We start from the raw sequence: 16,512 nt of genomic DNA, 5'->3' as shown, positions 1-16,512 counted from the left end.
ACGGCTAAAGTCAATGTTTTCAAATGACCTGACCATAATTTTTTGCCCGAAAACTTTACATGATTAAATGTTAAACGGAACTTGAAGGGTTGTTTATATTGACTATACCTAACTTGGTAGGGTGCATAGCCTGTGGCCGTTACGGCCATTGGTTATAACTTTTGCTTCCGTGCATGTCTTTATAAGAATAGAGGCGTTGGCGGCCGTACGTTGATACAAAATTTGGGGCCCACCTAATGCAGAAATTGGAACTTTGAAACAGGTCTAAAATTAGACAGGGCGTTTATGTTAAAGGCCAGACAGACATCCTAGTCCCCTATTGTTGGATCATATTGGCTAAGAGCATTGTGAGAAGGGGCGGAGCACCTGGTCATGTCCCCTAAAAAATATATTTGGGACAACTTTTATGTAAATGCATTTTTTAAACATTATCTGTCTTTATTGCGTTTTGGCCTCTTTCATGTATAAGTCGTTTAATATCGAAGGCGCTATATTTTATGTTCCTAAGCCCAGATTGTTTCAATTGAAAGTTTTGCCAACTCAATAAACGCATTTTTTTTTTCAGGATTGCGCGACTAGACTGCATTCGGTTGCTTATTTTCGCACGAGTTGGTTAGAGCAGTGTTTTTAAAGTGGTAAATGGTTCACCCCAGGGTGAATAAAATTTTTGCAGGTGTGAACCAACCAAAACGGGTGAACGAAAGTTAAGGAGCATCCTATAGTCACTAGTAAACAACTTTCTGAAGTAAATCGACTACTGAACTGTTGTTTTGCTTATTGTAATAGCTAAGTTGGTTTGCACTGAGTGTATAAGTTAGGCCATATATCCTCTTTTACGAGGATTTGTCCCCTTTTCTTGAGAAAACTGAATGGTGGTCCTCCGAGGTCGCTCAAAAATGTCCAAATGTCCTCTTTTTTCGCATTTCGAGTTAGTTGCTTATACTTTTAACAAAACTTTTTGGCGGGACGTTGTATTTATTTCCAAAAAAATACTGTAGCCAGGAAACATGCTGAATTGTTGGTTTAAAAAGGGTTTCTAGGGGGGCTCCAAGCAATTCGTAGGGGGGGGGGAGGCAAGCTCTAAGTTAATATTTCAATTTTTTGCTATGATTCTAATGGTATCGTTTTCGTTGTACACCACTCCTACAGCGCTATACAAACTATGTTTTTGCCAACTTTAACATTAAAACTGCCAAGAAAAGTTTGCGAATCTTCTGTTAAATCTAATTTTGTTCACTTTGTTGAGCACAAAGTCTCTTTGAGTGCCATTGCTTGTTTTCATATCATCGAAGGTATAACGGCCCTGTTTAATTATAATTTTTTCTAACTTATAGATAAACGATAAAAGTCATCCCCCGTTTGAACTATTTTTTATCCATATTTTATATAATTGGATAACAGGCTAGCAACAGGGGGACGAAATGTTTTGCGAAAAGCCTCCTGATTTTACAGTTTAGCGCCAATTTAATCAATTAAATCCAATTTTTTTCGCGCTTCGCGCGACCGAAAACAAACTTCACTATGTTCAAGTTATCTCAGTGATATTTAATTACGAATTCTTTGTTTTGTGCTTTTGTTGCTTTATATTTCTGAACTCAATAAATTGTAGATTTGCAATGGTAAAACTTGAGCTTAAATCGACGAGATATTTTTATCATATCATGAGACAAGGGTGAATGAAATCTGGAGATAGATGCTAGCGGTGAAAGAAACTAAAAAAGTTTAAGAAGCACTGCGTTAAAGAACAACATATCTTTTTAAGATTAATTATTGTATGACGTCATGTTTTGACTTAACATTATAAAGTCACCTCACGACTGGCGGCCGTGGGAAAAATAAAGACCGCCAAAAAGGTTGTGCACCCCTGGGTTAGGGGACCCACTGTGAAATCATCACCAAAAAACGCCACTGTCATTAAAACAACGATTCTTTCTTTTCCAGTGCATTCGCAAGAGCATCTGTTGTTGCTGCGGGACCGCATGTCTTGCTTGCTGTCCGTGCTGTCGAAAGCTGGCCTGCTGCATCTTCCTGTGCAAGTGCCTCTGTGGAGACGACGGTGAGGAAGGGGGCGAAGGTGACAAGTAGAACGGGGATGTATGGGAAGATCGGCGGACACCGGTTCTGGACTCTTTTAATTCGCGCAACTATGTGTCCTACTTTTTCGGCAAAAATTTCTCAATATACTTCACATATCGAAAATCGATACCGGTACCTAAGGAACATGGCAGTACTGTATATTAAAAGGTTTCTTTCTTAAACCTGATTTTCTTATTTTGGTTCATATATTTTTTATAACTGTTTTAAGTCGTCAAATACACGGTACGACCTATGTCCATGTGTTGGCAAATAGCGTTACAGCCTTTTTCAGTTAACACCAGTGTGATATGGATCATGGATGTATTTATAAATATAAAAGAGCTTTGGTGAAAATACCCGAAATGGCTGCAGGAAAAAAACGGAAAAGGACAAGCCAATTCTCACGCTATTCATCGGATTTTAATTTCGTAATTTCTTTATTAGTATAACAATCAGGGGTCGGCAACCTTTTTCTAGTCGCGGGCCTGGCACAAACTCTGCATCTTTGCGGGGCTTTAAATTTTAATTGATACTTTTGTTAAATCGTTTAATTTTAGCATTTTACAACAACTGTCAAATTAGGGAATGGTCATTTTTTTTGCATTTGAAAATGGATCTAATTAGCCTACATTTGAGCGGTAAAGCGCAATGCGTTTTTTTTATTAAAACTCAAGTCAGCACAGCGTCATCCATGATCACAAGTCCTTAACTAAAAGTTTTTTATCAGAAGTCACGAATCTTTTTGGCATCCTTAGTACCATCAACCTTAATGGCCATTAACCTTTCAATTCAGTTTTATATTGTAAACCAGACCGAAAGACCAGAATTCTATATACTGCTTGTTTGAGGAGATCACATTATAATGTCTTTTTAATGGCAAGCTCAGGATTTTTTTTTATCCTTGGCCCGATCAAAAACTTTGGTTGCGCACCTGACCGCGGTCTTTGTTAAAAGTATTATCCCAGTTCCGCCTCCGAAAAACAGAGTATCCTCATTCTTTATTCCACACCTTCGGAAATCGCAGAGCGTGAATCCGATTATTTTAAATCCAAGACTATTGTTTCAAAGAGCTATCTTCGTTTCTTTAGCTTCTGTTTCTTCACGGGCCTCAAATAGGGGTTGTTGGTAACAGCCGGTGTTGCGTTGGCCGTCGATTCGCGTGGGCTCGCCTTTGTCGGTTTAGGCGGCTCGGAAGGGGCGCCACCTGACGGCTGCGCGGTGTCGGATTCGTTGGCCGCACGGTAGCGCTTTATTTTACGGCTTTTCGACTTGGATGGCGTCTCTGCTTCTTTGTCCTTTAAATAGAGAATTGCGTCAAGGGTGATTAGAATATCATTTTAAGGTATAGAAATACAGGACGACTTTAAGCACAAACATTCCAAAGGACTACGAAGCAAGTTTCACCATTTAATAAACATTTATTATTAAATTTGTTACAAACGTATAGGACAGGGGTGGGCAAATGTATTCAATGGAAGAGCCATTTGAGAAAAATAGAAGCACCAGTAAGCGTCACAACTGTAAGCTAAAGTTTACTGCTTTAGCAATGAAATTTCGTTGACTTGCTGTTAACTAACTCTTATATTTGTTTTGATTCTGTGTCTAGTGTTACGTGATAAACGAAATGCTGGCCTAAATAAAGAAAAGAAAAAGAGAGAAACGTTCATAAACAGAACTCTTGGTAGCCTTTATAAGTTTTTTGGAATTTTACGAAGAGCCACAAAAAACATGCCGGCAAGCCCCTTGTGGCTCGCAAGCCGCAGTTTGCCCACCCCTGGTATAGGATAAAGTGTTGGGTTGCACAAACCTTGGTATTACATTTAACAAAAATGGGTTTGTACAATGTACCTGGGATTCTTCTATTTCATCTTGCGAGTTGTTTTCGAACAGTTTCAGGGTTTCATGTTCAGACGGTATAAGAGCAGAAAGGTAAGGGTTCGGAGAAGGAACAGCAGCTATTACTATATTATAAGTACAAGTTTTACTAGCTTGGAAATTCATAACTCAACAATTTTAAATAGTGAAAGATACACAAATGTCAACTTACGTGGAAAGGCGTTTTTGTCGTCGGGAAGAAGTGTGTGACACTGCCCTGTTTTAGCAACGAATCTTGTCAGAGCTCGTTCGACGTCCCTTTTCTGCACTGAAACTCTCTCACGAAGAATCACATAATCATTTTCAGGCTTCTGCCCTGTCTAAATAAGAAAAAAGATTTTAATAGCAGCCAAATTAAAAAAAAAGTGAGCAGATACTTTTGTATGTATGAACTTGATATAACTACTTTTTTTAAACCTTTGGCCTATAAGCTTTATAAGCAGACATAACTTGAATAAAAAGGAAAGACACTGCATAAAAATGCAAAAAATAGGCAGGTGTGCTGTTATTTTAAATTGCTAATATAAAATAGGAAAATGTTAAATTGGACTGCGAATTTTTTTTAAAGGGTTATAGATTGAAGCTAGTATGTTTTTATTTTGGTTTAAGGCAAAAATAATACCAACGACTTTACAATATTATAGAACAACACTTTTACTCCCAATTTATATAATCTATATAGGTATTACTAGGGATGTCCAATACTTGTGGTTCTTACTGTGGTCCGAACATATGTATGTGGATCTGGCAGTACTGGATAGTTGTAATTATCAGGGATGAAATTTGGGAAATTTTTGCGCTGCCCGATTTGCAAAACTGGAGGAGAGGAAGGTTCCGGGGTTTTAGTCACTAAAAAAACAAAAATCAGTGTTTATTCTAATGAATAAATTATAACAGTGCACAGTGGTGTACTGAATCATGAAATTTACATGGGTATACTGTAATCAGCCCTTCTAGTACTAACTGATAACCAATGATTACGGCATACTCATAATAGTATATATACCGGGTACTTTTGAAAAGGTTATTATCGAAATAAGTTGGCCTAATCAGGTTTGTAAAGCTAGCAAAGCGGGGTTAGAAATTGGAAAAACAACTTTTTTATGTTAGCTGATGTGATTATTTGTTCGTCAATTTTGACTAAGAGAAGAACTGTTTATTTTGATACTAATTAGTGCAAAAATTACGACCGATCTGATGTCAATTGCGTTATTAAATTACCAGTACGGTTGAATTTACAAAACTTAAAAAACTAAAAAGAGCTAAGAAAATATTTTAAAGCTAGCAAGTCGCATACTGTGACTTAACATTGAAGCTACATTTTTGATTGCTGTTCGAAGTGGTGCGCTTTTCAAGCATTAGAAAACATGATAAAACTTTTATAGTCAGCATTATTTGTTCTGTTGAGGGCCAAATTCTGTTGCACTGCGGCCGTGGCAACCAACCAAGCTACATTGCACAAGTCTAGAAAAAACTATAGCAGTGTTGGCTGCTACATTCTGTAAGTACATGTAACTTGATATTAGGGAATCAACAGTGCACATCAAGAACCTGTGATAGAATCTACAAGGGTTTTTAATCTCCTAACACAAAGTTGTAGTCATTATTAAATATTAACCACAGTGGCATGCATTCATTGGTTTAGTGGCAAAGTTAAACAAAATGTATTAATTATTGTAATGATATTAATAATACTAAAATTTTAGTTTAAAAAAATGATAACAGAATAAATATATCAAGCATTCCTTTGTAAATATGTCTTAAAATTACTTTGTCCAATAGTAGCCCTTCTTTGTCTTTTAGCGTATTGCAGCAAAAACTTTGATGGTATTCCCAAGTCCGCCAGTGCAAAGAGAACATCTTTCCCTGTTGGAACAGTCCTTCCACTGTGCTCTTGAAAAGCTCTTGTGCTGTTTCCAACTTCAGTTAGGACTGTGGAATATAAAACACTTAAATAATATCATTTATTGCAAAGACCATTTTAGGTAATGCATTGGCGCTGGTCTAGAATTCTACCACAACGCACTTTATTTGGGTTACGGTTCGGGTTAGTATTTTGGGTTAGGGTGGGTCAAGTATTATTATTAAATATTAAATATAATAATACTTGACCCACCCACACCCAAACGCTAACTCGCACCTTAACCCAAATATTGTGCGTTGATTTAATAATTGTGGTAGGATTCTAGACCAGCGGCAATGCAAGTATAAAGGACTCCTTAAAATGCAGAAGGATACATTTTTTCGGGTAAATTTTTAAAATTACGTCTTGCCGTACTGGTAACTTAACTCAAGGCTGTATATTTTTTAGGCCAGAATCGGCCTCGTGTTGCTTTTAACCAACTTTTAGCCCTGTTTTAAACTAAAAGCAATAACAATAAAGTGAACGATTTGTTATAGGCCTACACAACTCGTTGTACATATATATGCTGTAATACGTACAGCTTTGTGTCATTTCGGTCAGCAATTCCAGGACATTTTCATTAGTGGAATCAAATCCACTTTCCATGCATAAAGCGGCCACTGCCATCTTCATGGCACGCCGGTAACTTCCTTCGACATTTATTCCTTCAGCGGCCATTTTTGGTAAAACTATGTTTTAGCCAAGAAACGATCTAAGACACACTGCAAAAGTGAACAGTTTAACCCAAATATACTACGAATTCCTCATTAATGTTAACTTATTTTGGAAAATTGTACGCGACAAATGTGTCGCTCTACGTTTGTTGCATGTCGCATCGTAAAATATTATATAAACATCATTATTATGATTCAAACATTACCTTCGTGTTAGGAGCAAATTTGTGAGTATTGTTACCGTTCCTTAACTTGAACTAACATTTGTTTATTGTCACATAATCCATGTTTATTATCAAGTCCTGGCATATGATATCAAAAGCAGGCGACTCATGTGTCGCTTGAGTTTAACCAAAGATTGAAATCTATTTGTTTTAACGATTCTAAAGAAAAATGACTTGGACTTAAAGGACCCTGAAATAAATACCCTAATGTACTTCATTTTGTAATTGGCGTTTTAATGTTCATCTTTTTATCAAAGTACATTTTATGTGAATTTTTGGCATGAGATGTAGATAAGTCAAATAACTCTTCGAAGACAGAAAGTTATCATTATTTTTCCTGTACAAATTTTCTATTAAAATGTAAAGTGTGTTACTTTTGATGAATATCCTTATTATTCTATCCAAAAACATGTGACTTGTATAAATCAAACTAAACTTGTAATGTATTTTTGATTTGGTCAACCCCCCTTTTTCTCATAATGTCGTTGCATGTCAAACTTATTAAGGGTCGCATTAGTTGAATACGAGTTTTATTTAGGATATAATTCAACACAGGTTAGGTGCTCTTTCCTACAAAAGGCAAACCATGACCCGAAGTCTAAGTTTTCTAAATCAAGGGTTTGCTGCGAACTTTAGGTCTCCCTAATAGGGTATCAATTTTACATAAGAGTTATGTCCATGTAAGTTGTGATTTGCTAACTTCGTATATATTAAACGAGAAGGGTCGCAGTACCTATATACAGTAGATGTAAAAACTTCAAAGGCAAATTATGGTCAAGGCAATTTATGAAGTTAAAATAGAGTAAAGTGCACTGGCGTGATATAAGGCATTGTCTTTTTGCAATGTCTCTTAAATTATTATTATTTACACTTACGTTAATAAAAAAATGAAACAGTAGTTGAAAATCATATTTGAGCAATTTCAAATGTTTTGTCTGCCAATTGTAAAATTGTGCAAAAGAACAACTTTTGCCGGGAAAGCAATTTTACAACTGATACAATGTCTGGCAGCAATAGATTGTCTGCCGTTGGGGTTGAAAATTGTTCCTGCGTACTCAGTTTAATGACACACATTAGCATGTTGTACATTTACGAACTTTATTCGGTTTGCAGACCACTGGCATTATATAATAGGAAATCAGTTATTGCACGACAATAAACATTGACAATGTGCGGCAAGAGAAATTGAAAAATTGACTAACACATGCTTACTTGTCATAAACAACAAACAAGCTTTATGACGCCTTAAGGAACACTTACGACTGCCGTTTACATAAAAGTACAAGGCAACAATATACATATCGTAAAACAATCGAAAAACTATAAAGAGAACACACTGTATTTTTTGCAAAAAATATTTCAATGGAGTGTATCTGCGGTAATAATATGAAATAACCTCTTATTGAAGGACAGGCACCTTCCCATCAAAGGAACAACACAGACCAAATCGAAATAGATTAAACAATTAAAGCATATTGTTAGGATAAGAACATTAACCTGAACTGCAACAAAGAAAAAAACAGACGGGGTAGGTAAAATAAACAGTTTGGGCGACACATGACCAACTCTTTTAAGTTTACGAGAAAAATATTGAATTTTAGAAAACCCTTCCTTCTGCCATACACGCCTGGTAGCGTATTCGAAAAAAAAGAGTATTGCAAACTCCAGAGAGCGCAAATTACCTGTTCTGGAGGTTTCCAAATTGATTCAAACAAGCGTATCGGCAACTTAGCCCGATAACACGCCAGAAGATCGACACCTAAGTGCGCCAGCAAGCCGTAGAATCGACAAATTAGTAGGAGAACTCAATTAGTTAGTCGCAGGGCTTGTCAGGGTAAGCGTGCATCTCGAACCAGCGGTCGGGCACCACTTGAAAGTAGCGGTCCATCGCCTCGCAAAAGCGGCTCCTGTACATTTCGGGCGATACGACTGTGGGCATCGACTTTGCGCCCCGCTTGCCCATCCCAATCGACGACTTGACCAGGTGCTCCAGTTTCTTATCCCAGGTGAATGTGCGCATGTAATCTGCACGTGAGAACAATAGTGTTGTAAACAAGTCATTTTTAAATGACTTAAGTCTCAGTCAAGTCACTCGTAACATAATTAAAGTCCAAATCAATAAATAACAAGTCAAGTCCCAGTCCAAGTTATAGGTTGCTCAAGTCATGTCCTCGTTATAGTAAAAGAAGCCAACTTCAAGTCAAGTCCTTGTTATAAAAATAAAACGTTAACTGAAAAACTTGTCATCTTATGAGCAATAAATCACGTAAAATATACCATAAACACAATTTATAGAAATTAAATTGTTTTATGTGCAAAAATTAGGATAAATTATCCAATTTAAAAAAATCTTAATGAAAAAACTTTTTTTAACCAAAGTAATTTTTCTAAAAGACTTAAGTCAAGACAAGTCATTTCAAAGCAGTGACTTAAGTGCACTTACAACACTCTAGAACAAAAAGTTCGCATTTTTTGTGCTAAGATAACCCCCTGTAAGATATAGAAGCCCAGCGTGATAGTTTAAAAGTCGAAGTTGATTTAACAGCCTTCGAAAAGCGTTTAACATTTCTGGAATGCGCGATAATCAGAAACGATTGGACATCATTCGCTTAAAGGTCGTAGAATAGCTCTAAACAAAATATATTTTAGGTATACGAAAAGTTTAATTTTTTTGTCTTTTAGCGTTACTGCCGTTAACGTTTTGTTGCACTACAATCTTGTGAACGTTGCCTTTACCAACTATGTAGACTGTAGAGATCCGAGCACATCAATCGAACGAGAAGACTTATAAAGATACACTATACAATACATATACACGGTTCTGTAATGTAAATTGATAATATGTCAAAGCCAAATAGGTCGTTTAAATCGACATCATTTCTTTCAACTTGAATTGCGTTCCACCCTTTATTTAGTGAGGTTTGAACAGACATAAGTCACATAACTGATGATGAAAGAAGTGTGTAGCGAAATGTATTTTGAAGATGAAGCCTATTTACTCCGACTATTTGGCTTTAACGTTCATTTTCAAGATTATCGACAGAAATTTTACATAGAAAACGCTCGGGTGCTTTAGGCACATGCCATAAAAAAATAGGACAAAATAATCTGACAAGTTTAAGCCTGATTTTTGGCAAACCAGCTCTTGGTGGCGACCCTAGGCTGAACCTTAACCGACCTATAATTCCGACTACAATCTCCTTTCGTTCATCGTCAATCCCGACCAGCAAGGAATAATCGATGATTCCGTGTTGAGAGAGAAAGTGGGCGTCATCAGTGAGGGCGCTCCTGATCAGCATCTGGAAATTAACTTGTGTTGCTTTAAACAAGTCGTTTTATACTTCAGGGGTCGGTAACCTACGGCCCGCCAGTGAAATTATCCGGCCCCTGGCTTATTTTACAAACTGGACACAAGGTCATGTATCATATTTTTAACTGTATGTTAACTTCACTATTCACAAATACAAAAATTCCGCGAATCGTATTTCCCTTTAAAATTTTAAGAGCGGCTTCTGAGACAGGACATACCAATGGAGGCTATATTTAAGTGGAATTTTCATAGCACGGAACTCTCTAAAATGAAAGTTCCTCCAATTTGATCTATGATTTTTTTTCGCTGATGTATTTCGCCTTTCATGATAAACATTAACAAGAGTAAAAGGAATATAGGCTTTATTTTTTGTGTGCCAGTGTCACATCTTCTAGTAATCGTGTGCCTGTGTCACATCTTCTTGTAAAAAAAGCTAAATTTAACCAAACATATAAGCATATTTTTTTGCGCTTCTCGCGTCGAAAGGTTTAAAATTCGAAAAAGTAGTATGGGTTTGAGTAAAAATATAAATCCTCCATACATTTGTATTAAGCAAACTTTCGGTTATTTAAGAAAAGTTTGATTTGTGCTATGTCTTACAGGCCAAGTGGGTTGATTCTTTTGCCTGCCCGACCAGTGTTGTAATGAACTAAGTCAATGACTTGACTTAAGTGCACTTAAGTCATCGTTTTTAAATAGACTTGACTTTATTTTTAAAGACTTGACTTTTAAGTCTTTGAGACAAATGACTTTACTTGACGACAATCTTTCAAATAAATGTCTTGGGTTAAAAAAAGTGTTTTTAAGCAATGTTTTTTTATTATTAATAATTTAACATTTAATTGTTGTGGCAAGGTCTTGACCTGAAATTGACTTGCTCTAATTATGACTTGACTTGGACTTAAGTTCTTTTAAAAATAACTTGATTTCGGCTTGGAGATTTAAAAATGAATTGTTGTCAGCACTACTCGACACCAAACAACAGTAAACATCTACTATCTTAACGCAATGAAATAACAACAAACAAATAAAATCAGCATCAAACACACGGCGTTCATTTACATACCTTGGTGTGCGCGTGCACGTATAGTGGGTTGTCTCTCATGATGGTGAGCAAGTTCTCGTCCAACAGAACCTGATTGCTCCTGCTCGTAGTTGATGCGGAGTCCGGAGCCAGGGAGGATAGCGAAGATGCTGAGAGGACTTTCGGAGAAGTGGAGTACGAGTGGGATCCGGTCTCCGTTTTCACGTGACGGTTGCGGACCGATCCCTTCAAGTCGAACACCTGCGGAATCGGAGGAATGCTAGGGTTGAAAATGAAAATGGTGGTTTGTCAGTAAACAATTTTCGCTTGTTTTACTTGAAGAGGGGCGCCTTCGTGTATATTTGGCCATGGTATCAAAATTTGTCGTTTTTATAAAAAAAATTGCTATTTTGGATAAGTTGATATTTTCTGGGATTAAACAAACTATAAAAGAGAAATCGGGAATTAAATTGGTAGTTTCTTTATAGCTTGTGTTATTTTGATTGGTTGAAATCCTTTGGATCGAACGTATGTAAAAAAAATAGTGTTAAGGGGTTTAAGCGAATTTGTGTGCCTGGGATGAAAATTGAATTGCTTGTTTTCACAACCTAGGTTACCTTGCAGTAGTTGCAATACTTTCAAAATGAACACATGCCGAATAGGACGAATTTAGAAGAGGATAATCATTTAGCTCTACGTATGAAATCTAATAGTATTTGATTTTACACTGGGATGTATTATAATAAAAAAAGCATTTAAGAAAGTTTAACACAAATATGGCTGGAGATTCCAGTTGGGTAGGAAACATATTTTTTTTAAATTTATGTCACTAAGTGCATTTAACTTTGCATTAGTATTCTATAATAATGTTTTTTAAGATACAGTGAAATATACAATAGATGAGTAAATACGTTGGAACAACAATCTACAAATGGCTGTAAATTCTTCTCAGCAAAGCATAATTTTGTCATTGGTGTTTTCCAATAAAGTTAAAAATTTAATTAAAAAAAAAAAATTCTCGAGATGTTTAGCACATACGCCGCCAGGATAATCTGTTGAACTCAAAATTGGCACCTGAAGTATGTTGCGCCTGTAGAAGAGGTTCTCCATGACCAGAATGTCCTGTTTAAACGACTGGTTGGTGGCAGTGTTGCTGAACGACACCCGGTACACGCCCAAGATCTTCGATAGCGCAGTGGGTGACTGGAAAAAATCTCACTAATTTAACCTTTGAGATAAAATCTAACGCGTTGCCGTTAACTCCAGTAAATCGTTACCCTGTGTGGATAGTTTTCATTTATCAGTTTTTTCACCTAAAATAATTGTATGGTCGTAGGCCAAAATTGAAACAAACTTATCAGGTCTGCAAACTATATCGGTATATTACCAAAACGACGTTAGGCGCCAACAAATTAAAAAAACTACTCATTGTGTTACGACAATGCCGCTCTGGTTCTGCAGCCCACTATTAGAGAAAGTAAAGCAACATACACGAGGCTATTCAATTTCGGTGTACCCAAAACCCAAATATAAGCTTTTCCCCACAATTCTAGTTTTGTGTCCACAAAAACATATATTTGTGGTGAACAGAATAAGCAGCACTGACTTAGACTCATATAATGCTCATTGTTTATCAAAAACCATTCATGAATGCGAGACCGCAGCCTTTTACTGCCGTCATACTCACGTTTGTTTCGAGCGAGTTGGAGATGTACTCCAAATAGCTGGGTGCGAGTTCGAGAAAAGAGTGCAGATCGAACCTGGACATCTGCTTGAGAACGAGTCGATCGTCCAGCGTTTTGTGAAAAGCCGAGCCCGACTTGCCCCCGCGCGCCACCCAGCGGACACAGCGCGACAACGACGTGACGTAATCATCCTCAGAGCAAGTTAGGATCTGTGACGTAACAAAAAACTAAATATTTGAACGAATACAAGTGTAGTTTTAAACTTAAATAATTGAAGGCAGTGTTAGGTTTATAGCCCTAGACGAAATGTTCCGGATTTAAGTTTAGTCAATGATCGCAACGTCAATAATTTGAGTTTAACAAGAAAATCTCCAAATATTATATATCAAAATGTTGGCTTCGAATTGATATTACCGCATATTACTGATTTTCCTTTCCTTTCACGCTTTAAAGTTTGTAATGTCCTTATTTGTAGAACTCCAGTCGAGAAAAATACATAATGGTCTCACCTGCGACCTGAGCTTCTTGAATCCAAGCGTGAAGTAAACCTTGCAGTAGAACTTGGTGGTTGTGTCACCGAACTGAGCCTCGTAGTGGGGATTCGGGTTCAGGTTGGGAGAAGAAGGCCTGGGTTGGTTTGGGATTGGACCTAGATAGATATATACATTAAAATTTAATTCGGAACAGCGGTGAACCGGTGTTCCGTGAAAGATCGTCAGGCGTTCGGCAAAAAGTTTATTAGTTTGACTGATTTCCATGGAAAACAGGTCGAGAATCACTGTGTAACTTAATGGACGTAAGAATTTTTTTAATAAAAGCCATTGTCAGTTTAAATGTTTCATCGTGGTTTTCTTTACTTATTGTGTAATACCGGGCATGTAATTGCGTGGGTCGGTTGCTGCCTAAGTTCATTACAGTTACAGTCTTCACATGAATTTCGTGCTCTTTGAAAGAGGCCCAGATATAGCACTTACAAAAACTGAAAATAACTTTGAACTGTTGTTATGGTTTGTTTATTTTAAACCGAAGATATTTTTTTTAGTGTCCTGGAGAAATATTTTCATGCCTAAGTGTTCCGTGGTTCAAAAAGGTCACAGTGCGTTAAGGCCCGTTTAGACTAAAGCTGCGCCAAGATGAGCTGGGCGTGAAACTGCGTTTGTACAAGGCAAAATCACTTTCACGCATCGCAGTCGAGCGTGAAAATCGCTTCAAAACGTAACTTTTTGCAAGCTGCACGGGGCTTGAGTTTAGCAAAGCGTGAAACGCTCACCACAATAGAATTTAAATGTAAATTACGCTTTACTTAGGCCTTTAAGCTAAAAAGGGCCACCCACCTCCAGAAATCGAGTCCCTTGTTTGCGCAGTGCCCTTAAACTCGACGTGGTAGGGGTCCTTGGGGTCAGCGAACTCCGACCCCTTTTCACCGGAGTCGCTCGAACGCTCCGGTATAAGAGTGGAGGATCCGTTGCTGAGAGTGGGATTCGAACCCAGGTCCTCTTCACCGACGGCATGAAGCTTGTACTCGGGCGTGCGGAGCGTGTAAGCGATTATCGAGCTCGGTTCAGAGTCGCGGACCTGAGTAAAGAAAAACACATTATATAGCTTAAAAACAAGGCTACGAAGTTGGACTCGAGACTCGACGGAGTCGGTTATTACTGAAACTTAGTTCTTCCGGTACATATTTGTTTTATCCGACGTTTCGTGCACCTATTCAGTATGACTTCATCAGGGAATGTAACCACCACAGCGAAAAATAACGGACCAAAAGGAGATAAAAATGCGCTAACCATAAGTCAGTTAATTTCGCTGAAGCCGGATCCGGGACTCAGGTCTCGAGTGAGAGTGCGTAAAAGCGTAACTACCAGTGCCCCGAGTCCGACTTGCGCATTTGTACCAACTTTCGAAAATCATATGACCGCAAAACTGTAAATTGTAAAGGTGGAATGGCATATAAAGGAATATTAAGCACGAGTTTTAAAAAGTTGAGTCAAATGGGTTGAGGGCGTGAGGGACCCATTTTTTTTTAAATCGGACGGGATCATGTTGGTCAAAGGAGACAAAGCGACGATATGCCTACTATACAAGCAGCAGTGTTCCACCATTCGTGTTGTTTAACCACTAATGCAAACCGAACGACGTAAGGACTCACCACGACTTGCGAACTGACGCAGTTGGTGAGCAGGTAGTGGTCAGATAGGGGAAACGGGGGAGGGATCTGGGCCTGGTTGCTGCTGGTTAGAAGATGGTTCACCAGGAACATGCTCACTGCGAAAAACTTACGTATTATAAGGTGTATTTAATCAATGTATGAACATATGGATACACAAAGATTAAATAAACTTGGTCGTTCCTGACAGTTTTAGGCTTTTAGAAACAAAATTAAAAAAATAATAAGGTAAAACTTGTTATTTCACAGTTAAGGTAAACTTTTGTTATCATTTTTTTCCCAGTTTTACACCAATTAATAAATATATAAGAAGTACTGGTAAAATATAAATCAAAAACAGCTCCTCTGGTAATTTTAATTCTAAGTACTGTTCAAGTATTATTATTTATTTTTCAGCTAGCCATGTGCAAAAGGCAACATATTTCACCAATCAATAACCTTAAAATAATATTTTTTGACAGTTTGAACCAAAGTATGTGTAAACAACATTCAAAAATAAGATAACTGTAACGTGCATTAATTTCGTCCTTTGGTAGCCTACTTTAACATCGCTAAATACATTTCCACTTACTTGATGAGGCAGTTCTGGATAATCGCTTCACTCCGGATTGCTTCGTTTCAGGTTTGTCTGTACAAGTAAAAATAAACACATTCTAGTTTTAAAAATTGAGTAAATTACGAGAGGGCGCAAAATTGTTTACGTTGCGTAAATACATTAGACGTAATATACATAACAAAATTAAAACAAAGTAATTATGGAGAGCTCTGTTCTTGTTTTTTTATTAAGTTCTTCTGGTCCGGTAACATGTCGACAACACTACCCAAAAGTGGCGCTGATCTTAAAATTGTACAACAACACTTTCAAACCACAACAATAAAAGCTGGAAAATATTCTTGAAAGGTAAAAGCCTAGCAAGGAATTTAGTAAAGCCTATATAATTACTAATAAATTATTTAAAATTGCACAACAAGCTAAATGCTTTGTGGTTAGTTCCTGCTTTTAGCATTGCAAAGGTGGGGTGCTGATTATTGCCACTTTAAATTAAACTGTGTGGTTTTCAAAAGACTTACAGTGGGAAGGGGAATTCCCATCCAACGTCGTCTGGCTTGCTTTAATAGTTTCGATCTGAAACATATAGAAGTCCTATTGAACTTGGCATACAGTCGTGCTAAATTAGAAGTGATTCTTTTAACACTTAACGTAAAAAAATACATCAAAATAAATTCCATGGGAAATTGAGTGCTATTTTTTTTTAAGTTTTCGACAACCTCACAAAAAACGTGACTATGACTGATGATCGGTGCTAAAACGTGTTTCAACATAATAAGTTGCTTAGGGTTGCAGCTAGGGTCACAATGATCAGTTTAGGAAAAGTTAAACTAAATTCGGCGAAACACACCGCAGCATCTACTGTTTCAGTAGTCACTAAATTATTTGTTTTTCGAATTGTTGAGTTCACTACCTCAAAAAATTGTGACAATGACTTAATGATCAAAGGTAAAGCATTTTCGATGACAAGTTGCTTAGCTTTGCAGCTGTAGTGTCACAAAGATCAGTTCAAGGAAAATAATAA

The 16,512-nt window shown here is 37.2% G+C and overlaps 2 protein-coding genes across 2 annotated transcripts in view; both read right to left on the bottom strand.

Moving 5' to 3' along the window:
• Positions 1-2,886: 2,886 nt before the first annotated feature.
• LOC146138621 (transcription initiation factor TFIID subunit 8-like) lies at positions 2,887-6,570 on the bottom strand. The gene is made up of 6 exons (XM_083394017.1): positions 6,394-6,570; positions 5,722-5,883; positions 4,670-4,800; positions 4,124-4,271; positions 3,925-4,037; positions 2,887-3,371 (listed from the first exon to the last, which is right to left on the bottom strand). The coding sequence occupies exons 1-6, from the start codon at positions 6,530-6,532 to the stop codon at positions 3,147-3,149; spliced, it is 918 nt and encodes a 305-aa protein (XP_083250143.1). The 5' UTR covers positions 6,533-6,570; the 3' UTR covers positions 2,887-3,146.
• Positions 6,571-7,932: 1,362 nt separating this feature from the next.
• LOC146138620 (1-phosphatidylinositol 3-phosphate 5-kinase-like) overlaps positions 7,933-16,512 on the bottom strand; it is a 48,087-nt gene continuing 39,507 nt past the window's right edge. Inside the window, exons 37-46 of the mRNA XM_083394619.1 lie at positions 16,010-16,064; positions 15,510-15,566; positions 14,921-15,036; positions 14,106-14,346; positions 13,281-13,420; positions 12,774-12,980; positions 12,161-12,289; positions 11,129-11,347; positions 9,931-10,051; positions 7,933-8,777 (exon numbers count right to left, since the gene is read on the bottom strand). Of these exons, the coding sequence (XP_083250745.1) occupies positions 8,566-8,777; positions 9,931-10,051; positions 11,129-11,347; positions 12,161-12,289; positions 12,774-12,980; positions 13,281-13,420; positions 14,106-14,346; positions 14,921-15,036; positions 15,510-15,566; positions 16,010-16,064 (1,497 nt within the window). The 3' untranslated portion in view covers positions 7,933-8,565. The remainder of the gene's footprint in view (positions 8,778-9,930; positions 10,052-11,128; positions 11,348-12,160; positions 12,290-12,773; positions 12,981-13,280; positions 13,421-14,105; positions 14,347-14,920; positions 15,037-15,509; positions 15,567-16,009; positions 16,065-16,512) is intronic.

Source organism: Ascidiella aspersa, chromosome 7 (genome assembly GCF_963924565.1).
Source record: "Ascidiella aspersa chromosome 7, kaAscAspe10.2, whole genome shotgun sequence".
Lineage (NCBI taxonomy): Eukaryota > Metazoa > Chordata > Ascidiacea > Phlebobranchia > Ascidiidae > Ascidiella > Ascidiella aspersa.
Note: the sequence above shows the minus strand (reverse complement) of the source record. Positions and strands in the feature narration are given on the sequence as shown.

Coding starts and splice junctions, on each gene's coding strand:
- LOC146138621 (XM_083394017.1), bottom strand. CDS start 6,532: ATGGCCGCTGAAGGAATAAATGTCGAAGGAAGTTACCGGCGTGCCATG. Junction 5,884..6,393: donor GACCGAAATGACACAAAGCT/GTACGTATTACA, acceptor TATATTCCACAG/TCCTAACTGAAGTTGGAAAC. Junction 4,038..4,123: donor CGACAAAAACGCCTTTCCAC/GTAAGTTGACAT, acceptor CTTATAATATAG/TAATAGCTGCTGTTCCTTCT.